The following is a 23,979-nucleotide window of genomic DNA, read 5'->3' as shown; positions in this document are numbered from 1 at the left end:
GTATTTCCTCATGTACCAAATAAGGGTATAATAATTATGCCAATCATATAGGGCTATTGTGAGGATTGACTGAGTTAATATAGGCAACACAATTACAACCCTGCCATTACACAGTAAGAACCCAGTAAATATGAACTGTTACGATTTTAAAGTTCCTTAGCATTGTCTTGAAACAAGGGGAAGTTTAAAAAAAAAAAAAAAAAAAAAAAAAAAAAAGGCCCTGGCTGAGCATGGTGGCTCACACTGGTAACTCCATCACCATGGGAGGCCAAGGCAAGTGGATCACTGGAGGCTAGGATTTCAAGACCAGCCTAGGCAACATAGAGAGACCCTGTCCCCACAAAAAAAATTTAAAAATTAGCAGGGCGCGATGCTGTGTGCCTGTGGTCCCAGCTACTGGAGAGTCTGAGGCTGGAGTGAGCTATAATTTTGCCACCACACTCCAACCAGGGCCACAGAGTGAGATCCTGTCTCAAAAAAAAAAAAAAAAAAAGGCTCTTTTAAGGCTGGGCGCAGTGGCTGACGCCTGTAATCCCAGCACTTCAGGAGGCTGAGGCAGGCAGATCACCTGAGGTCAGGAGTTGGAGACCAGCCTGGCCAACATGGTGAAACCCCGTCTCTACTGAAAATACAAAAATTAGCCGGGCATGGTGGCAGGCACCTGTAATCCCAGCTACTCAGGAGGCTGAGGCAGGAGAATTGCTTGAACCCAGCCGAGGTTGCAGTGAGCTGAGATTGTGCCACTGCACTCCAGCCTGGGTGACAGAGTGAGACTCCATCTCAGAAAACAAACAAACAAAGTCCTCTCCCCAGGCCATGCTCCTGGCGGCAGCTGGCACCCAAAGGCCGAGCAACTGAGCAGAATGGAAGCCTGACCACCTGCCCTGACTTAGGACAATTCTGCAGGGCTAAGCCGGCTGAGGCGCACACTGGGCTTGCATTGCTGCTCAACTTCTCTCTGCTCGTCTTTCTCCTGGGCCTGCTTTCCTGGGTGTTGATTCCAGGAGCAACCCCAATAATACCCTGCATGTTGGCCTCTCCAAGCCACTTCCCAGGGCACCCAACCTGTGACAGGCACAGCAGATGCAGAGACGAGTAAGCCACAGTCTGGCCTTCAAGAATGTCATGGCCAAATGGGAACTGCAATCTCACGCAGCTCACTGGGGTGAGCACAAAGTGCAAGCAGCCCAGTTGGAGGGGCTGGAATGGAGGGAGTCCAGGCCCTACTGGGGATCAGACAGGTTGCCCGCGAAGGTGCTGATGAGTGTGGTCTGGCCAGGAGAAACAGGGAGCCCAGGATTTCAGTGAAGATTCTGGGCACTGAGGCTTAATGTCAGCAGAGCAGCTCCAGAGTCAGCAGCTGTGGAAAGACAGCCCCCCAACTAAGTGGGGTTTGCGAGTGAAGAGGGGGCTGCCATGGTGCGCAGTCCAGAGTGAGCAGGAGTGAGCTCCCACTCTTCCACGCCAGGTTCCTCTCTCCCTTCTCTGTCCTGTGCTTTCCGAAATGGAGCTGGCTGACACTGCGTTTTCCATCCTTCAAAACAACTATCTTCTGCTGATTCCCCTCTCACCTCCAAAAGCTAGGCCTTTCTCAGCTGCTCCAGCTCCTTGATCCCGCCTCTCTGAAGTCCTGCAGCACCAGCTCACGTTGTCATACATGCAGGCTGCTCACACTTTCATGGAATCATAAAATTGGAAGCCACCCTGGAGGCCCATCTACTGCTGCCTCCTGCCCCAGGAAGGGCCCTTCTCTAAAGCAGGGCTGAACAGTCCCACTGACTGGGAATTCTCAGAAGACAGCCTGAGTTAGCCAAGTTTTCCATCCTTTGAGCCCAAACTGATCTGTCTCTGGAGTCACTCAGTGAAATATCACTTCTTTTCCCATATGACAGTCCTTCAAATCAGATGGTCACACAAGAGTCACTTTTTTGAGTGCTTATATATTGTTCTTGTTAGCAAATCCTCACAATAGTCCTATAAAGAAACCAGGTAGGTGTTCAGAAAAGTTGAGGAATTTGTTGTGGTTACCTTCTGCTACCAGCTGTGGTTATTTCTGTTACCAGCAACAGAGCTGAGATCTGATATTAGACTCCAACTCCAGTGCTCTTGAAGCACAAAAGCAGATTTGGTGTCATAGAACCCTCCAGACGCATTCCCAAGGATTCTATAAAGAGTTGAGAGAACTCCTTTGGGGTTCACCACTGGTGAAGGGCTCAGAGGCTGAAAGCCTGGTGAGCAGGCAGGCATGATCCTATAATGGATGGCTCCCTGATACACCCACCTGTGGGTCTGAAGTTGGAAGAGAATTCTGAGGGCTGTGAGCAAGCTCTCTGCAGTGCTGAGCTAAGGGTGCCCATGGCCACAGACATGGGAGGGAGGAGGCAGGCACATCAGTGGTCCTTCTGCCAGCTTCACCAGTCCAGAGCCTTGCCGCCTTTATCTTGCTTTAACCCCCAAAACAGGGGTCTCTCCCCAGCGACCCACACCATGCTACCCTCAGCAACTCAGAGTTAAGATTCTCTGGTCAAGTTTTTTTTTTTTTTTTTTTTTTTTCTTAAGAGACGGAGTCTCGTTCTGTCACCCAGGCTGGAGTGCGATGGCACGATCTCAGCTCACTGCAACCTCTGCCTCCCAGATTCAAGCTATTCCCCTGCCTCAGCCTCCTGAGTAGCTGGGACTACAGGTATGTGCCACCACACCCGGCTAATTTTTGTATTTTTAGTAGAGACGGGGCCTCCGCATGTTGGCCTGGCTGGTCTTGAACTCCTGACCTCAGGTGACCCACCCACCTCGGCCTCCCAAAGTGTTGGGATTACAGGCATGAGCCACTGCTCCTGGCCTGGTTGAGCTTTTTGACTACAATCTGCATGAAGGCAGCAAGTGCTTTCTGCTGACTGGTTCCTTTGTTGTCACTGAGAGCAAAGCAGTATGTCCGTTTAATTTTTTTCTTTTGAGAGAAGTGGTCTCGCTAAGTTTCCCAGGCTGGCCTCAAACTCCTGGGTTCAAGCAATCCTCCCACCTCAGCCTCCGCAATAGCTGGGACTACAGGTGCGCACCACTGTGCTCAGCTCAAATGTCTCCATTTTAACGTCCTCTGCATAACAATTACATACAACGGCTAACTCCTCAAGAAATAATATTTATAAATGATACTATCTCTGTTCAACATCTCTCCCCTCTTAAAGATTGCTTAATTTGAAAACAAAGCGTTCTATGTCTTCCTGTTAGACCCTGTCCTAAATTCCCTATTTCCCAGGCCCCTCCTACATGGTTAGAGGAAATATAAAGAACATGCAATCACCTAAGCAAAGTGAGGACAAAGACAGTTTCTCTTCAGCGCTGAGTCTAGAGAGCAGAGAAGCAGGGCAAGCCGGAGCCAGATACCACTGGAGAAAGGAGCCAGCCACGTGTGAGGCCAGGTTATAGAATCAGTTCAACTGCCCATCAGTGGGGGCTGTGGTGGCAGAACCCAAGACCCCTTCAGCTGAGGCTGAGCCCAGGCTAGGGCTAACAGCACCGTAGTGATGTCAATACACTGCCCTTCATTCCACTGGCTCAGCCCACCCCAAGGTCAGGCAGGCAGATGACCTCAATGCCCCAGCAGCTTGACAATGTTTCTTCTAGAGGCAAGGCTGGTGCTGCCATTGCTTCCTCCACGTGAGTGATACAAGTGCCATAGGAAAAGGCCAATCTGAGAGTCCATAGCCCTCAATAGGAGGCAACCACTGCCCAGGGAGCAGCAGACATGAGGCAAAGGAGATGCAGGGAGACATTTAATTTACATAGCAGCCACTTGGGGTCCAGTCAGAGCTAGGGGCAGTGGGGAAACCTATAACCCCAGAGGGTACCCCCAGACCCCCGGCCCCCGGGAAACCAGTCCTCACCAACCCTTGGATGGGCTCCCAAGGTTGTGCAGAAGATGCTCCAGTCAAAAGGAGAGAGACATTTGGGAATAAGGCTGTCCCCAAGTTGGGGGAAGTCCACGGCCTGGAGTTGGTGGCCTATGTGGTGGCCCAGGGGTCTGAGAGACCAGTCCATGTCCTGGGCGAGTCCTCAGCCTGGTAGCCCTAAAGGAAGCCTTCGCGGCGGAACTGTTCCTGGAGGAGGGCGCGGTACTGGTCAAATCCTCCTTCCACGCGCGTGACGCCGCCTCCTTCGCACACCCATAACTCCCGGCACACCAGCCTGATAAAGCGTTCATTGTGGGACACCAGAATCACGCCACCCTGAAAGACAGGAGAGCAGGAGGTGCTGAGGGGGACACGAGAGGCACCGAGGCCTGGGGAGGAGTGGGCAGGGTGAAGGCACACTCACCCTGAAATTGTTGAGGGCACGGCCCAGAGCCTCGATGGTCTCCATGTCCAGGTGGTTTGTGGGTTCATCCAGAATGTAGAAGTTGGGGCTGGAAGGCAGAACCCAGGAAGGTAGGCAGTGAAGGGGTGCGGTGAGAGAAAATAAAGCCTTCTGATACAGTTTTCTACTGGGCAAGAAGGGGAAATGGGAGGGAAAGAGCTCTAGAAAATGAGGCCTCACCAGGGCATAGTCATCTGAGCAAAGGCCACTCGGCTCTTCTGGCCCCCAGACAAGCTGGCAACAGGGCGTATAGCCAGTTCTCCGGAGATGCCATACCGACCCAGCTGGTGACGGTACTCCTCCTCAGGCCGCCCTGGAAAAGGACTCCCCAGATCAGGTGGCTTCTTGGCCCAACTCCCTCCCTGTACCCTCCAGCCACACCTCCAAGTCCCCATGTCCTTCCATCTAGGCTTGGGAGGGCTGCTCTGCACTCACTCCAAGGCAGGTCTAGCTGCCGGGGTCAGCCTCATCCCTCTTTCCCCACTCAAATCCCCAGCTCACCAGGAAACTTGCGTGCCAGCAGTTCCACAGCACTGATGTTCAGGTCCAGCTGCTCCACGTGGTGCTGGCTGAAATAGCCAATCTTCAGATTCCTGAAGACAGAAACCGAGGTGGAAAAGCAGACAAAGGCAACTGCCATGAAGGAGCGCAGGAAGCATGGGTGCCTGCAAGTGTGCTCATGGGCGGGGGGGCCTCTGACCTGTGAGCGTGTCTGATGCCCCGAACAGGTGCCAGGTCCCCCATAAGCAGCTTCAGCATGGTAGACTTCCCGGCCCCATTCTCTCCAACCTTAAGAAACGTGAAAACGTCATACAGTGTGTGCCAGAAAAATAAATACTGTAAGTTCTCACTCATACGTGGGCACTAGAAAATGTTTAGCACATAGAAGTAGAGAGTAGAGTTCTGGTTACTAGAGGCTGGGAAGGGTAAGCGGGGAGGAGGGGAATTGAGAGAGGGGATAGGGAGAGGTTGGTTAACCAAAACAAAATTGTAGCTAGATAGGAGGAATGGAGGAATAAGTTCGAGGGTTCTACAGCACTGCAGGGACGCTACAGTTACCAATGACTGATTGTACATTTTTAAAAAGCTAGAAGATTTTGAATGTTCCCAACATAAAGTGATAAATGTTTACGGTGAATATGCTAATTACCCTGATTCGAACATTACACATTGTATACATGTATGGAAATATCACTCTGTACCCCGTAAACATGTATAATTACATACCAATAAAAAAAGCACCGCTGTGTGTAACACAGAAGGGAAGGAAATTAGAAGGGGTCTCAGGCAGTCCCCAGTCCCAATGACTCCTTCAATAACCAAAAAAATATTTTTAAGGACTCTAGCCGGGCGCAGTGGCGAACGCCTGTAATCCCAGCACTTTGGGAGGCCGAGGCAAGCAGATCATTTGAGGTCAGGAGTTTGAGACCAGCCTGGCCAACATGGTGAAACGCTGTCTCTACTAAAAATACAAAAAATAAGTTGGGCATGGTGGCAGATGCCTGTAATCTCAGCTACTCATGAGGCTGAGGCAGAATTGTTCGAACCCAGAAGGCGTAAGTTGCAGCGAGCCAAGATCGTGCCATAGAAATCCAGCCTGGGCAACAGGGCGGGACTCTGTCTCAAAAAAAAAAAAAAAAAAAAAGAAAGAAAAATACATGTACTAAGGGGAGCAATACTTGAGTATCTGCTAAGTGCTGGGGGGGACTTACTTCTCCCAATACCATCCCAGGTAGATGCCAGCGCCATCTTAAGGATTAGGAAGCTGCTTGGTAACCAAGCTAGGCAATGGTATAGTCAAGATCCGAAGTCTGACCCTGAAGCCCATGCTGTCTCCTCAATGTCTCAAGATTTAGAAAACTCAGAACTGAGATCAATAAGGTAAAGCACTGCTTTAAGTATTTTTAAAACACTATATACCAGGCTCTTCCTCCCTGAAGAGCAGCGCTGTGCAGCCAGAGGACACGGCTAGTATAAGTCCTGCAAAGTCCTTAGCCCAGGTCCTCTCTCCTGTTCCATGGACCTCATCCCTTTACAGCTTGAGGATCTAGGCCAATCCACACCACACACTGAGACAGGAGACTCCCAGCTCACAGCACAGAGAAACAGCAGCCATACCACACAGATGCGAGACTCGAGATCAGCAGACACGGAGAGGCGACTGAAGATGACGTGCTTCGGATCATAGTAGAAATCCACCTCATCTAGCTGCAGAATTGGTGGCGAGAACTTCTCAAACCCATCAGGGAATCTGCAGGAGGTAGGGGTGAGGATGTGGGGACAGTTGGAAGCAAGCAATTCCCCACCAGCCCCACTGGCCCAGCACTTACTTCATTACGACCTCTGATTCCTTGTCCACAGGCTTCAGCTCAGGCCTGGGGGAAGAGATCAGGTAGACTAGATTTATGACTTAAAAAAATAACTTCCTACACAAGTAATATATGTTCAGAGAAAACTTAGAAAGGGCTTGTACTCCTACCACTCAGGTATCATTACTTTAGAGTACACTGTTCTCGTTTACTGAATGCTAAAAAATAGAATTAGGCTTTTTGTGACTTTTTACCCCCAGTTACTATATCGTGATATGTTTCCACATTGCAAACATCTAAGTCTTATGATTTTAAGCTTCCTGCCAGCACTTATAGAAAGGGCACTTCAACGTTAAACTCCCAGCGCACATTGTCATTGGTTATTAAGGAAATGCAAATCAAAACCACAATGAGCTATCACTTCACAGCCACTAGGATGGCTAAAACTAAAAAAACAAACAGTCAATAACAGTGTTGCCAAAGACGTGGAGAAATCGGAACTCTCATTCCTTGTTGGTAGGAATGTAAAATGATGTTGCTGCTTTAGAAAACAGTTTGACAGTTCCTCAAAACATTAATGTGGAATTACCATGTAACCCAGCAATTCTGCCCCTAGGTATGCACCCAAGCAAGCTGAAAACATATGACCACACAAAAATTTGTACACCAGTGTTCACAGCAACATTACTCATAATAACCAAAATGGAAACAATCCAAATGTCCCCTAATGACTCAATAAACAAAATGCTGTATATCCATACAATAGAATATTATCCAGCCACGAAAAGAAATGAAGCTCTGACACGCGCTACAACATGGATGAGCCTCACACATGATGCCAGGTGAAAGACGCCAGGCACAAAGGTCACATACTGTATGATTCCATTTATATGAAACGCCCAGAATAAGCAGATACATAGAAGCAGAAACAGGAAGTAAATTAGTGGTTGCCATGTGCTAGTCAAGATTAGCCTTCCAAGAACAATGTGGAATACTCTGCCTCCCAGCAGAGGAGGAAGTCACAGGTGGCTTCTAGCGAAGGGGAGACCTGGAATGGTAGGGCAAGGGTGGCCTGCAAATGAGGAAGGAGACCGAGAGAACAGGAGTCAAGGCCTGGCCAAGGATGCTGTACTCACAGCTTCTCCAGCATCTTGAGTTTACTCTGCACTTGAGAGGCCCTGTTGGCATTGTAGCGAAACCGGTCAATGAAAACCTGCAGGTGGAAGAGTGCAGGCATTGGTCAAACTCCCCTACATCCCCCACTCTAGAACCCCTGGGATGGGACCCCCAGCCCTGCCAGGCCCCACACCTGGATGTGCTGGCGATACTGCTGCTGTGCTTCGTATTCACGCTGCTGGTTGAGCAGCCGCTCCTGCTTACTCTTGATGAAGGTCTCAAAGTCTCCCCGGTAACCATCTAGCCGCTGGCTGTGCAGGTGGATGATGTCCGTGGCGATGGCATTCAAGAAGTTGCGGTCGTGGGAGACGACTAGGATTGTGGAGGGCCACGTCTGAGGGGTCACAGGACAGCAGGCCCAGTTTGGGAGGGCAGTCAGTTCTCAGGCCCCCAGGTATCTTGGAGGCCGACTTTCCCCAACCCACTCCAGCACCCACAGGCACTCACCTGCAGGTAATTCTCCAGCCACAGTATGGCCCTGACATCCAGCATGTTTGTAGGTTCTGGAGAAGGAGGGGAGCACACACTTGGGATTGAAGGGCTGGAGAACTAGGAACTTGGATGCTACCACCCCCGTCCATTCTAAAGTCAGGGTACCCCATTTCAAACTCACCATCTAATAGCAGAAGATCTGGCCTATGAAAAAGAATACACCGCATGAGATTTTAGGTCAGCAACTCATGCCACCTCCCAAGAGCTAAGACCAATCTTCCATAGGGCTTCATACACTGGCCCAGAAAACTCACCTAGCAAATAGGGCCCGGGCCAGGGCCAGCCTCATCCTCCAGCCACCTGAGAACTCCCTAAAGAATGATGGAGCCACATTAGGGGTGGGTGTCCATCAGGGCAGGAAGCGGCTGAGACAACAGGGTTCAAAGCCAAGAATGGCAAGAGTCACTCACCGGGTGGGTTGCTGCTGCATTTTAGGGGTAAAGCCAAGCCCAGCGAGAATGACTGACGCCCTAGTAGAGAAGAAATTGAAGAACTCAGTTGGAACAGTCCACAGAAGGGAAAGGAAATCTGAAGGAGGGAGGGGGAGCTTTAAATACCTAGCAGGTGCCTTGTCAGCCTCAATCTCCTCCAGCTTGGCATAGATTTCTGCCAGCTCTGCAGCTTCAGAGCCCTCTGCCCTGGAGGGAGGAGAAACAGCAATTGGCTTAAGTGGGGGCAGTCTAGGAGGATGTCCTGCACCTTATACCATTGGAAAGAAGGCCACTGGCTACCTTGTGGCTGGAAGAGGAAGAGAATACAGGGTTTGCACAGTGCTCATTACCATGGGCACTATGGAAATGGGCACTGTGGAAAGAACAAGGGCTTTTGAGTCCCAGAGCGCCAAGTTCTAAGCTCTGCTGATTACTAGGATGGACATGCAAATTACGGATTGTTCCAGGAGGGCAGGCACTCTGTGAGGGACAGCAGCTGCTGGTTGCTCCCTAGCCGGAAGCCCTCACCTGCCAGCAGCAATCTGGGCACTGAGCTCCCGCTCCCGCCGTAGCAAATCCTCTCGCACACTGTCACTCTCCAGCACACTCTGCAGGGCAGGAGTGTCATCTCCAGCAACCTCTTGCTCAACGTGCAGCAGGGAAATGTGGGCTGGAACCCGCAGACTCCGGGTGGCTAGCATCTTCAGTAATGTTGTCTTCCCCAACCCATTCCGCCCCACCAGCCCGTAACGGCGGCCCCATGCCAGGTTCACATCTGCTCCAGCCAGCAATACTCTGCAGAAGTGGAGAAAGGAGACCAAAGATGCTCTAGAAATAGGTGCACAGCAAGTTTAACAACAAACCTCACATTGTTTGTAGCCCCATTTCATCTCTCCAAATTCTCCTCTAATTAGAAAAAGAAAGCCAACCCCTGCCACCACTATCCCCTCACCTATCGCCAAAAGACACATCAAAGTTCTCAATTCGCACATCATAGGATTTGTTCTTGCCAGATGATTCCAACCGACTCTCCTTTCTGCTGCCTGCCTGGCTGGCTGATGCCTCTTCTAAGACTCTTTAAAGGGAGAAATGGACAGCTCTTAATGCTCCCCACCACCTTCTGTCCAGGCAAAAACTGCTCCGCTCTCTTCTGGGCCATGCTTCCCCCACTCACAGAGGGTTGCTGGTCTTGAGCGTGTCCTTCTCTGAGCGCTTCTCCTGCTTTGCCTTAAGTCGAGCCTCGGCCTTCTCCAACTTCTTTGCATTCACTGTCTAAGGGTCCAAACACATCTACTTCACTCTAGGGTGTAGGCTCAGAAAGGAACCCCAAGAGAGAACATCTCGAGTAAACCCTCTTAACTTACCCATGATGAACAGACTCAAAGGCTCAGGGAAAGACATAGTCAGAAATCCCCCAAAAAGATACTCCAATTAGACAGTCAACTCCCAACCCCATCACAGACACAGTCCCCTCCCTTGCTTCCTCCTCCTCACCGAGGACTGTTCCCTCTTTAGCAGTCCTGGAAGTTTGGTTCCACAGTCTGTAAGCGATAAGAAAAGCAGTCACCTTCTCCCTGAGGGAAGGGAAACTAACACTTTGAGTGACTAATATGAACCAAGCACAGACACAGACGTTTTCTATAAAGCCTTATAATCCTGCAGATAGATGGCTATTACCTTCCCTGCACTAAAACAAAACAAAACAAACACAAACACACAAACAAAAAACTCACATAAAAGGATAAAGAGGCATAGACGAGGCTGGGGACAGATAACCAACTCTTACAAGATCATGCAGCTGGTTAGTAAGTTGCAAAATTGGGGGTGAAAGCAAGTCTGTCCAGCTCCAGGTTCTTACGCTTCCTACCATACCCAAGAGCTGGGAGAATCCTCCAACCTCCTCCCCATCCCCATCATGGGCTCTTTTGCCCTCTGTGAAGACATCAACTAGCTCCTACAACCCTGTCCTGTGGAAAAGATGTAGGAGCCCTAAGCTGCAGGGAGCAGATGGTTGGGGGCGCAGAAAAGGACAGGAGGGCAGTTAGTTCAACCTCCCCTCACTCTCACCGTAGTTCTCTGTTATCTTTGACAACTGGATGGGAGCGTCCAGTAGCACCTGGCTATTTCCCTGGCTCTGTGGCTCAGCCCTATGTGGGTAGGGATAGAAAGCGCAGTTAGGAGTTGAAGGAAAAGCTCTATGGCCATCAGATCTTCTTCCCCCACCTCTTGTCTCCGGACCGTTCGCCGCCCTTTCGCCCCCATTAACCCCTACTCCCTGGCACATACAGGCGCAGAGTGTTGTACATGCGCTGGCACACGGCCCTGATGCCCGCGTCATCCTTGCTGTCCCCGGACACCTCTTGCAATAGTTCCCCCACAGCTTCCACCAGGTCATCCACAGACTCGAAGTCCGCGCTGCCGCTGTGCAAGACGCCTGGGCAGGACGTGGTAGAACGAGGAAGGTATCGGGTAGGGTGGACACACAAGCAGCTTCAGTCCCCAGACAGAGGCCCCACTCCAGGCTCCAGACCCAATCGGCCCCCGGGACAAGAGGTCATGCAGAGGAGAGGCCTGGCAACAGTCCCAGGCACGACGCTCGCTTAGACTTTCCCCCAGCCTCCACTTCGGTCTCCCTGGCCGGCCGATTCACTTCCGCTTACCCGTCACGTAGTCGAAGACTTGTCCGTCAATTTCGGGGAACTCGCTCCGCAGGATTTCGGCGCAAGTCGCCATGTTCCAGTCAGGAGCCCGTCCGCGCAGTCGCTGTGAGACCCCTGCCTAGGCCCGCCCCCCGCCCTGCCCCCGAAAGCTCTCCCTTCCTTGCAAGGCGCATGCGTAGCGGTGACGCAAGAAAGGCGCGGAGTGCGCGAAGCCCGGTGGGCGGGGCGAGCGGGGCCTTGAGGAGAAGCGCCGAGTCTGCGCCGGAGCAGCTCTCTCTGCGCGTGCGCGACGCCTTTTCCGCTGAAAGATTAGCCGGCTGTGCGGTTCTTGCTGCCTTCTGGGAGGTGGAGTTCCCGGAGCGAGGGGTGGGGTGGAGCTCAAGTTTTATCAGGGCCGCGAGGCACCGGTGGTCTGGCGGATGGGAGCCTCCCAAGAGGCAAGCGGCTGATAAAGTATTTTGGCTTTGCCAGGTTTTATGTGCTCCCTCGAGGCGCGTCTGCTGCTGCTGCTGTGCACCCAGCCAGGTCCATTTTGGAGCCCGCCCAGAGCTTTGCTGACTCACCCCGGTCCCTCTCAGAAGCCCCCTCCCTGCTCAGTGCTTTGCTTTCGCGGGTCCCCAGACCCTACGGGCTCCTCAGCCTGGTTGCCAGCGCCACCCGCCTCCCCGCCGCGACTTGCCTCTTCACACTGTATAATTCAGCCGACCTTTGTGAATTAAGCCAATTCCGTTCTTCCACCACCCCAGGGCACGACCAAATCCACCGCCAAAGGGCAAGAAAACCAGGACAATGTGGCCTGTATAAATTATTCCCTACATACACCCAAAGCAGACTTCTCCGCACTCAGTAAATGCCAGTAAAAGGCTATTTCCTTTCACCGATTCCCTCAGGAAGTTAGGAATTTCCTCCAAAATGACGCTACTGCTTTACATTTAAATCGTAAATATTCCTCCGATGGTTCTCTAAAAGTGGCACCGAAAAGTATATTACCCATTCACCCCTTTGGATTAAACACTGCCATCATGAGGAGTCAGTCCGGATACTGAATCATTTTACAGGAAATACAGGTAAAGAGGACTATGTTAAGTGACTTCTTGGGGACAACAGGCAAATTCTGATGGGGGAAACTACAGAACTCTGGTTTCTTCGACAAAATTGCAAGACCTGAAGGGAAACATCGATTTTTAAAATTTGAGAAGCATTAACCAACCACAATGAACCTTGTCTGGAAAAATTTGGTAAGACACCTGGTTAGTGAACACAGATTGGATGTGATATTAAGGAACAGGTCACACATTGATCATAGTTGAAGTTCGGTGATGAGACATGGAGATGCATTATATATATATATATTTTTTTATTTGAGACGGAGTTTCACTCTTGTTGCCCAGGCTGGAATGCAATGGCGCGATCTTGGCTCACTGCAACCTCCACCTCCTGGGTTCAAGCCATTCTCCTGCCTCAGCCTCCCGAACAGCTGGGATTACAGACATGCACCACCATGCCCAACTCATTTTGTAATTTTAGTACAGACAGGGTTTCTCCATGTTGGTCAGGCTGGTCTCGAATTCCTGACCTCAGGTGATCCACCCACCTCGGCCTCCCAAAGCGCTGGGGTTACAGTGTGAGCCACCGCACCCAGTCCATTATATTATTCTGCTTGCAAATCTTTCCTCCTACCACCCACTCAGCAAGATTTGGGAAGCCTGGGTAAATGATGGAATTAAAAGGTCAATTTCTTAGGATGGCTATAAGACCAAATGTAAACTTCACTTAATCTATACCTAATCTAATTAGAAAACATCTGCCTAAGAATTAGAGAAAGAGCTGGGTGCTGTGGTGGTGCGTGCTTGTAATCCCAGCTACTCCAGAGGCTGAGGCAGCCTCTGGATCCTAGGCTAAGATCTCTTGAGCCTAGGAGTCCGAGGACCAGGGGGAATAAAAAAGAGCTAGGGAAAGATCTACCCCCAGGGTACTGGGGCCCGCTGAGGCTGCTTGCCCTTGAGGCTTTCTTAGAGGAGCCAGGAAACCTGGGCCCAAAACCCACAAGGATAGGGGCTTGGATGGCCCAGGAGACGCCTAACTGGGACACCAAGACAAGGAAAGAGCCTTTAGAGTATTCAGAACAGAAAACTGCGGGGAGAGCAACACCAGTTCCCTCCCCAGGTAGCTCCCACATCAACACTTAGCCAGCAACTCCACTCTACAGAGTTTATTGGGTTTATAACTGGACGAAGTCACACGTGTACAAAATGAAGCTCACACTATCCCAAAGCAGAGTAGGGACTGAGGGCTGGGGATCCGTTACTGGCCTTTGGGAGAGCTCTGAGGTGAGGGGTGCAACTGACCCTCCCACTCCAGAGGTGCGGCCACAGGCGTGGGAAGGAAAGGGAACCCACCTGGCTTTGGTCACAGAACTCAGAGCCTGGCACTAGGCCAGGACAGACAGGTGGAGGGGAGAGCAGGAGCCTCAGAACTTCCCTGTCCAGGGAGCCCAGGGGCTACTCCACCAGTCCCACTTGCAATGTGCTTGGCCCAGACCTGGACTCAGGGGCTGGTGCAAAGGGAAGGCAGCAAAGCAGGAGGGAGGAGACACTGATGTGTGGTGGGAGAGGGAGCGGCACCTGGACCTGTTGAAGAGGGTTGGGTGGGGAGGTGGGCTAGCTGCCTAGTGGCAGCTAGCAGCGAGTTTCATAAATGCCGCTGCGGCCAATGTAGCGCACCCATTTGATGACATCATGGTCGCTGTAGTTCAGCTTCGGTTCAAATACCTTCAAGTAGCGCACCTTGAGGCCAGAGGGCGCAAATGGCACCTGGGCAAGGACAGCTCGTTAGAAATGTGGCCTTCCTCTTACAGCTGCTCTCCTCTGGGAAGTCCCGTTGCCCTGCTCTACTTCATCTCTACTACAGGTGTTTGAATGGCTGGGGTCCTTAAAGAAGCTGGGGTGGTGAGGGACCCTCTAAGAGGTGACTGAAGAAGAAAGCCCTGCCAGTGACACCCGGAATCAGTTCCTTTCATCAGTAGGAGACAGCAACCAATGAACTGCTTTAGAACATACTTATCCTGCTCAATATTATGAACTTAAAATTAAGGTGGAGAAAATTATGTCTAACATGCACAAAGCAAAGTCAGTCCATTATCCTGTCTGTAAGTAAACTTTGTGTCTTACCTGGCATTTAAACAATCTAAGTTTTTCGAAAGAACTGTGTTAGGACAAGCTAAAAGAAGTGAAAGATTTGCCTCACTATGAATAGTAACTTCTACTAAGAGGCTTGAAAGGGGAAGAATGGATCTATGAATTAAAGCCAGTTCTTCTTTCTAGGCCTCAGTTTCCTCACCTCTAAGGTGCAGCGGTTTATCGGAATGATCTCTAAGAGCTTTTCCAGCATACCCTGGCATGACTCTAGGCCCCTCCTCTGCCATACCTCAAAGTTCATGGAAATGGGGGGTCGAGCCCATTTCTTCTTGTCGTTGGTAGGCAGAAGCTCAATCTCTGCGCTGATCTGCGATTCCTTCATGCCTGCCATGCGCTTGATCCTAGGAACACAGGGACAACGGGCAGCCCATTGTAGCTTGGAGAAGTTTCAAGGGCAGTTGCCCATTTTAAGAAAGGAGCACGCCCAGGAGCTTGCAGGAGGTGCCAGAACAAGAAGTGGTCAGGACCCTGCTAACCACTTGCTATGGAAGCTTGGGTCTACTACTTTAGGACAACAGGATGCAGTTTCTGCCTAGACACTTGGGCATGCTATCTTTGCTTTGTCAGCTTCACAGATACATTACAAAGGCAAGCAGGGAAATGCCAAAGCATCTTAAAAAATAAGCACGTGCATGAACCCAAATGCAGGCATGTGCATACTCACATGGAGGCATAAAGGCTGACAGTACAAGCAGAGGCTCCTAGAAAAGCAAAGAGGCACACTCCCCCACCCCTCATTCAGAAGGATCAAAGGTGAAAACAACAGGGTACACTGGGATCTTGAACCTGCTGTGGCCTAATGAAGGAAAGACTCACTTCCACACGATGGCATTCTCGCTGGCCTTGTACTTGGCCTTCCCCTTCATGCAGATCACCTGCACCCCACTTGTGTTCAGTGGGGTTGGGATCCTCACCTAGAAGTGACACACCTGTCAGGGAGCTCTGTCAAGCTGTGACATCAGCTGCCTTTATTCCTAGGGACAAGTTCTTCCTCCTCCCCGAGCCCCTTGTCCTCACCTCAATCTTCTGAGCCAGGAGTGAGGGTTTAAAGTTGGACTTGATGACCACCTTGACCTCCAGTTTGGTGCGTCCCACTTCTCGCACTAGCGGGATCACCCGGAAGGGAAGGATGATGTCCTTGGTTGTGCGATACCTTAAGGGATGGGAAGCAAGGTTACCAAAGAGCTGACCCACTTCCTCTCCCCAATCTGCCAGCAGCACTGGCTGCCTCCTCACACCCCAATGGCACCTCATAAGCTCAAACTCTCCATCTGGCGGGATAAAGCTGATGCTGCGTTCAGAGTCAAACTTGCTGAGTCGTACACACTGGTGGAAGGTGCAGTCATCAATGGCAATTGATTGCTTCCCACTGCAAGCAGGGGCAGAAGAGGAGGTCTCATTGGTACAGGAGAATGACAGGTGTCACGCTGGGAGACCACTCCACCCCAGGCTGGCACCAGAGACTATGAAAAGCTGCTAGAATGCAGCTTTCTGACTCGGAGGTCTGCCCCAGAGCTTGGGATGAGAGGGAAACCTTGTAAACTCATCTATTGGGCGCCCTGCTGCTTGGGACCTGGGTGTTTCAGGCACACTGGGCAGAGGCGGCTGTCAGTATGTACAGAAGAGGCCTTGGTCCTAGGGACCAAACAAAGGGGCTTGCTCTGAGGACAATCCCCTCATCTCTCTTAGCACCAATGTCAAGAGCGAACAGCCAGGCTTACCGTCAGGAACAGAGTTTGCAATTACAGTGGGAATGAAATCCAGAAGAAACTTGTGGCTCACTAGACCCCACCGAGCCCTCCAAGGGACACCCTTTCCCACCAGCTCTCCTGCCTCAGGCACCTCTTGCTTGTTTCATCAGCTGTGCCTTTGCCCTGCTTTTCAATAACAATCTTGTCATTCATCCCAAACTTGCATTCAGGCATGCCACTCAGGTAGCTCTTCATCACCACCCGGCCCGACACATGGGCACTCAGCACCTGCCCTGGTGATGGAACAGATAAATGGGGAGCAGCAGAGTCAGGCAGGCAGGCCCAGGGTCCTGCCCTGGGCCCCCTCCAGCTTTGTTGTGAGAGGGACCTCACCTTGTGGGGACATGAGCAGGTTCACACTCTCCAGCACATCCAGGAAGAGCTCATTCCGGCGATACTTGATACCCTCTCGCCGCCAGCCAATCTGCCCAGTCACCTGGCTGGTGATCTGTGACTGCTCTTCTTTTGTCTACATGGGAGCAGAAACAAACAGCAAGAGCCTCACTCCCCTCTCCCTTTAATCATCCTGTCTCTATCCCCACTCCACCCTCATTCCCCATCCCTTCTAGTCCCCACCTTAATCCATTTTCCCCTATAAGCCCCAAAGGGCAGGGCCTGGAGAAACAAAGCAAAGCTGCAAGGGCAGAAGCTAAGGGAAGGGCTTACCTGATGCTGGAGGCCGCAGGGCCAACGAGGTGCCCACATGAAGCAGCAAGGGAGGCAGAAAAGGAGGAGAAAGCTATGAGGCTTGGATCCTATAGGAGAGGGCCCAAGCTCTCTCCTCCTGAGGAACACCAGGCCTCAAGACCAGGCCTCCTCCCCCAACCCTCAGTGCAAAAGGAAACTGCTTGAGCTGTATTCCTGGTAACAGAGATGCTGAATTGGCTGCTCCTGCAATGGGAGGACCACATAGAGCAAAATAGGCCTGCAATCATGGCAGGAGGCTCAGGCCAGCACTTCCTGTTACAGGAGGGCTTATGAGTCAGCTCAGACAAGGCTCAGGGGCCAGCTGAGATGAAGGGAGATTGGCCTGCACCCTGACTATAGTCTGCACAATTCAAGTACCTGACTCTTGATGCCCTGCTGCGTGATGAAGGTTTTCAGCGCGCCTGTCTCGGAATTCTGTGGATAGCCAAAGTCTAAAATCTCTGAAAAAGAAGGGAACCATCAGCCCCTGAACAAACCTTCTCATTCCAGTCCCTACTTGGGCCTACACATGTCTGACTGGCACAGCTCCCAAAGACCATGTGGGATCATCTGCAACAAAGTCTTCTAGCTTTGTAGCATTTATTCTGTGATTTGTGCTTTACAGGAAAACAATTCAAATGTTTGATTTTTTCAAATAGAGAAATCAAGGCCAGGCGCAGTGGCTTATGCCTATAATCCCAACACTTTGGGAGGCCAAGGTGGGAGAATCACTTCAGCCCAGGAGTTCAAGACCAGCCTGGGCAACATAGTGAGACCCAGCTCTACAAAAAATAGTAAAAATGAACCAAGCATGGTGGCATGTGCCTGTGGTCCCAGCTACTCAGGAGGCTAAGGCTGGAGGATTGCTTGAGCCTGGGAGGTCAAGGCTTCAGTGAGCTGTGATTACACTACTGCACTCAGCATAGACGACAACAGTAAGACCCTGTCTCAAAAAAAAAAAAAAAAAAAGAAATCAATAGAAGAGTCACATGGCCAGTGGGTGGCAAATCAAGAAGCTTTGAGCTGTTTTCTCCAGAAAATAGACAATGGGAAGGTGGAAGGAGTCACCTTCCCTTAGATCACACCCTACAGAGAAACAGAGATAACAGTGCACCCCCAGGGGCTTGTAGTATCTCAGTCTCCCCCAGGGTCTGAAGCAGCTGCTGAGATGGAAAACCGGGTGGACAGTCAGTGAAGTAAGGTCCAAGCCACAAAGGAAAGAGGATGAATACAGGAGGCTCACCACCAAACCTGAGTCAGGTTCCTAGCCCCGTGGAAGACCAAAACTTCCCCTCCACACCTGCTGGCCTATTTCTGTGTTCTACTTCAGACCAGCCTTTAGGTTTGGATGTGAACTGGCCTTCTGAGGGGCATAGAGATCCTAGTCCAAGAGCCCAGATACTCAGGAAAGAAAGTTCAGAGTGTACCAGAGCCTCAGACCTACACCCACTTTCAGGCCAGGCCCAGCCTGGTTCTTTCCCACCCTAGGCCCCCTGCCCTGCCAGCCCACCAGCCTCACCATCCAGCAGCTCATATATGAGTACAAAATTGTTCTTGATGTTTTCCTCGCTGATCTTGCCAAAGTAGGCAGCCATCACGTCACACATCTTATAGAGGAATTCGAAGACCATGGCAGCGTTGACATTCTGCTTGGTGACTGCTGCCAGCCAAATGTTGGACCGCTTAACGTGGAAGAAGCTGGTGCGAGCAATGTTGGTGACGGGGCTGCGCACCTGCTGCCGGGCATGGATAACATTGACCCGAAAGGCATCCACTGCGTTCCTCCTGAGGAAAAAGGGTGCACAGGGCCTGCTCAGCACCCAGGTGAACCTTACCCCACAAGGATCAACCACAGCTGCTAACAGCTCCACCCACCTTTCTGCAGAAGTCTGACACACACAATCTAAAGAAAGCCAATGCCTAAACCACTGGGGTGGTTCCCTTCTTATGACTCCCTGTGGAGGCATGGGAAGAGTGCCTGAGCTGGGCTAGTGTCTAAAGGCCACAAGAAATAGGGAAGTCAACTATTAAGGCCGATGTAACCTTAATAAAGTGAGGTTCATCAGGTTTAGAGACAGATATTCTTGACTCCCAGGGCTGGCCCTAATTTCCCAGCTTTATCTAGCTTCCCTGTAAGCTCCCAGGTCCAGGACAGAAAGAGACACTGCTTCTCCAGTCCTCCCGCTAGTGATCCCACCAGTGGGGAGGGCCGACTCCTCCAGATGTTAGACAAAGCCAGCATGGCTTCAGAAGTCACAAAGGAGGAAGTACCAAGGGGCCATGGAACTGTGCTACCCATTCTTGCCCAGGATCCAACTCCAGAGCAAGTTCAGGGAATGAAAAAGGATGCAGGAAAACAATGATGGGGGCAGGGCCCCCACCCACCTGTACCTGGGCAGCAGCTTGAGAGGCCGCTTACCTATTGCTACGGCAGTCAATGAGATGGGATGAGAGAAATGACGCCAGCAAGAAGAGGAGAGTGACAGCAACGAGAGAGAGGGTTAGACACACAACACACCGGGAGGGCAGCACACACCGTGAGGTGGACACAGACAAGACAGGCAAGGTGGCGTGTGACCCAGCCTTGGCTTGCCTAGTCTATCCAACGCAGGAGGGGGGCCGGGGGTGGGGGTGGGGGGTGTAGCCAGCCAGGTTCAGGCAGGCCAGGCCTTGCCACAGCTGCAGCTCTAGCTCATGCCACACCACCAGCCAATGGACAAACACCCGCAAGGGCCAGGCCAGCCCATCAGCCAGGGAGCCAAATGAGGAGCACTGCCACAGGCCCATTCTGTGACTTTATCTCAAGCTCTCTGAGGAAGAAAAACAGGCAGCAGGAACCAGAGGAGCCTAATCTCATTAGCGCCTCGGAGGCTAGGATAGGTCCAGCGTGTGCAAGGGGGCGCAGAATGAGAAGGCAGGCTGTGGCTCTGTGTGAAGGCCCAGGATATGGAGCCGCTCTGGGTCTACTCTGATAAACCAGAGAGGGTAGCATGGCCTCCCTGCCCTTTCTCAGTGACCCAGAGAGTGCCTCACGCTCCCTCCCAGCCTCTCCCCCAGGAATGGCCCAGAAGAACTGAAGACAGCTGAGTCAGCAGCCTGACTCCTGAGAAAGGGAGCAGGAGAGGATTGGGTAGCCTGGAGAGGCTTTCAATAGAATCCAGTGAAGGCGCTTGATATGGGAAGGGCTTCTCAGAGCAAGGCTTAGATGGATTAGTGTCTCCAGCCTGGCCACTAACCCCACCCACTAGAGATATTTCTCCTTCTCCTCAAAGAAGAAATTCACCAGCCTGGGCAAAGACACTCATCTCCAGCAACCAGGCCTGTATAGAGAAACAGGATGCAGGAAGGGCAGGCGTTCCTAAAGCTGTGGGACCATGCCATTCCACGGGTCCCACCTAGGGGCCAGCAGGCTGGCTGCCGGGCGAATACCACCAGACCTAATGGGAGCCAGGCTACACTAGCTGAGCTTCCAGGGTGCAGCCAGGGGTCAGGGTGGTCCAAGTCAAGCCTCTGGTGAGAACAGACCTAATCCTGCATGCTGGGGCTCAGGGGCTGGAGTGGTGGGGCACAGCTGGCTCCGCCAGAGGACTCACCCGATGTCATCTCGGTAGACTCGGGAGATGAGCACCTCCCCCTTGTGATTATAGATGAATAAGCCTCCAATCATGGCGGCAGATCAGTCTCCGCGGCCCATTGCTCTGAGAACAGACCTAGGACAGGCGGGGGCGGGGTAAAAGAAGACCTCAGAATCTCTGCCAACATCCCCTGTGGAGCTGTGCAGATCACTGGAGCTTTTTTCCTGACTCAACCCTTTAGCAAGTGACCTGCAGCCCTCCCAGACATGCCCCTCCCCTCAGCTAGGCTCCAGTTCCTGTTTATTCCACACTGGATGGGAGAAAGAAACTGAGAGAGATTAGGCTCAGGACTCTAAGGCCATTTTGACCCTCCCTTTCCTGGGGCTGAGCATCAGCAACCCCGCCCCCTCTCTCCAGCACTGAGCTCAGGAATGATCCTTTTCGGCCTCCTCCTGTGCAGACTCTCAGGCTCCCGCCAGTGAGTCACTAAGGCCTGCCTGCCTGCGGCTGCAGGAATGGCGGTAGGAATTACTCCAGTTGGTTCAGGCCTGGGGCCCCCAGGCATAACCTTTAGAGCATCCAGTCTCTCGGGCTCCACTACCTTTCAGAGAAGGTCGCAGGGCCTGAACTTCCGGCACTCTAATTCACAGAATTCAAACATTCCATGAAAGGGTGTGAGGAGAAGAGAAGGGAGCCCTTAGGCCCTAATGTGGACCCGGGAGTGTGGCTTAACCTCTTTCAGGCAGTGGAATAAGCAGGCAAAGGGCAAAGGAGGAAGGTCCTAGTGCTGGCAGACTACACCTCCATCACCTAAGCTGCTTATTACAGTTATTTCTGGCTACCACCCCCCTTTCAAAAAGCTCTGGAATGCAATAAAAGTAAGGCCTGGGGGGTGGGGGTAGTGTAGGCTCATAAAATTAAGAAATCCTTCCATCTGAAATCGTGATTCCAGGCCCATCAAGTAACTCATTTCTGGCCTGGGTGCCTATAAACAAGAAGCAGGGATTTCAGGATGCCTGAATTATCCAAATTATTTGGGTCAAATTAATTTAGACTGCTTGAGAAAAGGCATTAATTTGCTTTTAGATTTCCTGGATTAGCTCTGGTATTAATTTCACAGGGAGCACTTTAGAAGACTTTTCTAAACTGGAAAATAAAGCCTTTTCCTGTGGCTGTCAAGGTCTTCCAGAGGGGTGAGCGGCCTCTCAAGGTGGTGGACTCATCCCATTCCTCAGTCCCAAACAGGCTGGTAGAGGAGATGCAAAATGGAGGTAGAGCCTGGGGCAAAGAACCAAGTCCACAGGTATATCGAGTGGTAGGTAGGGAAGGGCACCCGAGAACCAGAGGTGGGGCCTTGGGCAGGAATGGAACATTTAGTTAAGGGGAAAGACCGGCAGTGACAGCCAGGCAGCGTCCTCAGGTGAGCCCACAGCAGCAAATTGGGCTGGTGGAGTGCACTTAAGGGTTTCCAGTATGGAAAACGTCAAGGCTTAAGAAGGAAAAACTAGCAGGGGGAAATTGACGGTAGTGAATAAGGGAAAGCTGGGGAGACAGAGTCTGCTTGGGGTTCAGGTGCAGAGTAATGAGGGGGTGGTGGGCTTTTCGCCTTGGGGAGACATCGTGGGAAAAGATGGTGCCATGGGGCGCGGGGGCCGTCACAGGTCTAAGGAAGAAGAGCCGCGGGATGTCACTGAACTGAGAGGAGGGGGCGCCGCATGGTGTGAGATCTGTCACGGTGCAAGGAGGCGGAACAAGGGGGTGTCACTGTCCTACCAGACGGGTAAATTGTCCTTGCGCGGAGGGGTAGGGGGTTGGCACTATCCTAGGGAGGGGGCCCTGCGCAGCGTTCCTGCTCTGGGAGAATTTCAGGCGGTATCCCTCTCATGGGAGGCGCCAGGCGGGTCAGGTGGAGGGCACCGCTCCCCGCCAGCCCTGCAACCTCGCCCCGGGCGCCCCCGCCCCACCGTCAGCCAGCTCCCGGGTCTGAAGGCTGAAGCCACTCCCGGGTGTGGGCAGCTTTCTGCCAGCTCAGCGCAGGGCAGGACAAAGCTGGGCGGCGAAGCAGACGACCCGCGGCGTCCTCCCCGACGCCATAAGGCCAGATCCCCGGCTCACCTGGTGTCCCGAGGCCCCTTCTCTGCCGGCCCGGCCACTCTCCGGATCCCAAGATGTCCGCCCGCCCCCTGCTCGTCTGCCCGCTGCCTCGGCTTTCACCGCAGTGCCGCGGCCCCGCCCCGGTCCCGGCTGCGCGTGCGCGCCCGCCTCTCGCGCCGACTACAAATCCCGTCAGGCCTCGCGGCCTCCTTGCTTGCAATTTGAAGCGCTCTAGGTTTAGCAAAACTACAACTACCGATTGCTTTCGAGAAACCGTCCCTGCCTCAGGAAGGGGTAGGCGTGGCCTTAGCCGGCCTTACCAGAAATACACATTCCAGCATACACCGCTCCACCGGCCTCATTTTTTTTTTTTTTTTTCTCACTGAGCGCTCTGGGAATTGTAGTCCCTGCACTTCCTCCTATTCCTATTTGTGTTTTGGAGAGTTTTGGAATATTAATGTCATTTGTAGAAGCACATCTGTTAAGCCTGGGATTGCTGTAGGCCTTTTCTGTCTCCAGAGTCCCAGGACTGGCTGTCCTCACTTTGCACACAAATAAATACAACTTGGCAGTATAAGTGTTTGTGCTGAATTTACTGCTTTCTAACACTACCTCTGATTCTCCCAAGCTTTTCTCATATATTTATTCCGGACATGAGCTTTTTCCAAGGGATCAAGACCCAAGGAGAGGAGCGGGGAGCAAAGAGGAGACTACTTGGGAAGAAACTAAACCTTTTCACAAATATGTCCATGACTGTACAATCTTCCTCGAGGTCAGCTACAGCTTTTCATGAATGAGCCGATGTTCTCCTTAGCTATACCTATGCGATTGTGCATGCCTTCTAGTGACAGGCATATATGTTGCTTAGAAGATGTTCAAAGAGTTGAATTCAGTTTGACATGGGATTTGAAATCCCTTCTTTGATAAACAGAATCTTTACATCCAAGCTGAGGAGACAGAGCCAACCCTCAAACATTAAAGGCCTGCTTGGTTCTTGCAGAGATAAACTGCTGCCTTCTTTGGGCAGGACTGTGCCTGTCATGGGAGGAAGGAAGGGTGAGAAAGGGCAGATCTGGTTGCAAATGTTACAGTCCTTCCCAGCCTCTGGCCAGAAGCCACGATGTGGCAGGATGAAGATCTGACCCCTCTCAAATCATAGTCAAGGTCTGAAGTCATTAAGTGACTGAATACAGGCACTTCTAATTTTTGAACCAGCACTCAAGGCTTCACTCCTACCTTTGCAAAAGCTTTATC

General features: G+C 51.8%; 2 protein-coding genes across 6 annotated transcripts; both read right to left on the bottom strand.

Moving 5' to 3' along the window:
* Positions 1-3,756: 3,756 nt before the first annotated feature.
* On the bottom strand, positions 3,757-11,679 carry ABCF3 (ATP-binding cassette, sub-family F (GCN20), member 3). 2 transcript variants are annotated; one of them, XM_011981856.1, is made up of 21 exons: positions 11,422-11,679; positions 11,048-11,195; positions 10,829-10,908; positions 10,256-10,302; positions 9,936-10,033; positions 9,714-9,836; positions 9,290-9,556; positions 8,888-8,968; positions 8,741-8,800; positions 8,585-8,641; positions 8,452-8,474; positions 8,286-8,341; positions 7,972-8,172; positions 7,799-7,875; positions 6,684-6,728; positions 6,472-6,604; positions 5,054-5,142; positions 4,855-4,946; positions 4,534-4,666; positions 4,315-4,402; positions 3,757-4,226 (listed from the first exon to the last, which is right to left on the bottom strand). In XM_011981856.1, exons 1-21 carry the CDS (start codon positions 11,492-11,494, stop codon positions 4,068-4,070), a joined length of 2,130 nt encoding a protein of 709 aa, XP_011837246.1. In that variant the 5' UTR covers positions 11,495-11,679; the 3' UTR covers positions 3,757-4,067. The 2 variants fall into 2 exon arrangements, with proteins under 2 accessions (XP_011837246.1, XP_011837247.1); XM_011981857.1 differs by having other exon boundaries at positions 11,066-11,195; positions 11,422-11,522.
* Positions 11,680-13,618: 1,939 nt separating this feature from the next.
* Positions 13,619-23,017, bottom strand: AP2M1 (adaptor-related protein complex 2, mu 1 subunit). Of its 4 annotated transcripts, XM_011981858.1 has the most exons (13): positions 22,747-22,851; positions 20,650-20,766; positions 19,476-19,481; positions 18,576-18,841; positions 17,435-17,517; positions 17,036-17,041; positions 16,703-16,838; positions 16,461-16,602; positions 15,868-15,987; positions 15,636-15,771; positions 15,435-15,532; positions 14,848-14,959; positions 13,619-14,234 (listed from the first exon to the last, which is right to left on the bottom strand). In XM_011981858.1, exons 2-13 carry the CDS (start codon positions 20,721-20,723, stop codon positions 14,100-14,102), a joined length of 1,314 nt encoding a protein of 437 aa, XP_011837248.1. In that variant the 5' UTR covers positions 20,724-20,766; positions 22,747-22,851; the 3' UTR covers positions 13,619-14,099. The 4 variants fall into 4 exon arrangements, with proteins under 4 accessions (XP_011837248.1, XP_011837249.1, XP_011837251.1 ...); XM_011981859.1 differs by lacking the exon at positions 19,476-19,481 and having other exon boundaries at positions 22,747-23,017; XM_011981861.1 differs by lacking the exons at positions 17,036-17,041; positions 19,476-19,481 and having other exon boundaries at positions 18,576-18,729; positions 18,769-18,841.
* Between the last annotated feature and the right edge of the window lie 962 nt (positions 23,018-23,979).

This window comes from Mandrillus leucophaeus, unplaced genomic scaffold, assembly GCF_000951045.1.
Source record: "Mandrillus leucophaeus isolate KB7577 unplaced genomic scaffold, Mleu.le_1.0 Scaffold231, whole genome shotgun sequence".
Classification (NCBI taxonomy): Eukaryota; Metazoa; Chordata; class Mammalia; order Primates; family Cercopithecidae; genus Mandrillus; species Mandrillus leucophaeus.
This window is presented reverse-complemented; position numbering and strand designations above follow the sequence as displayed.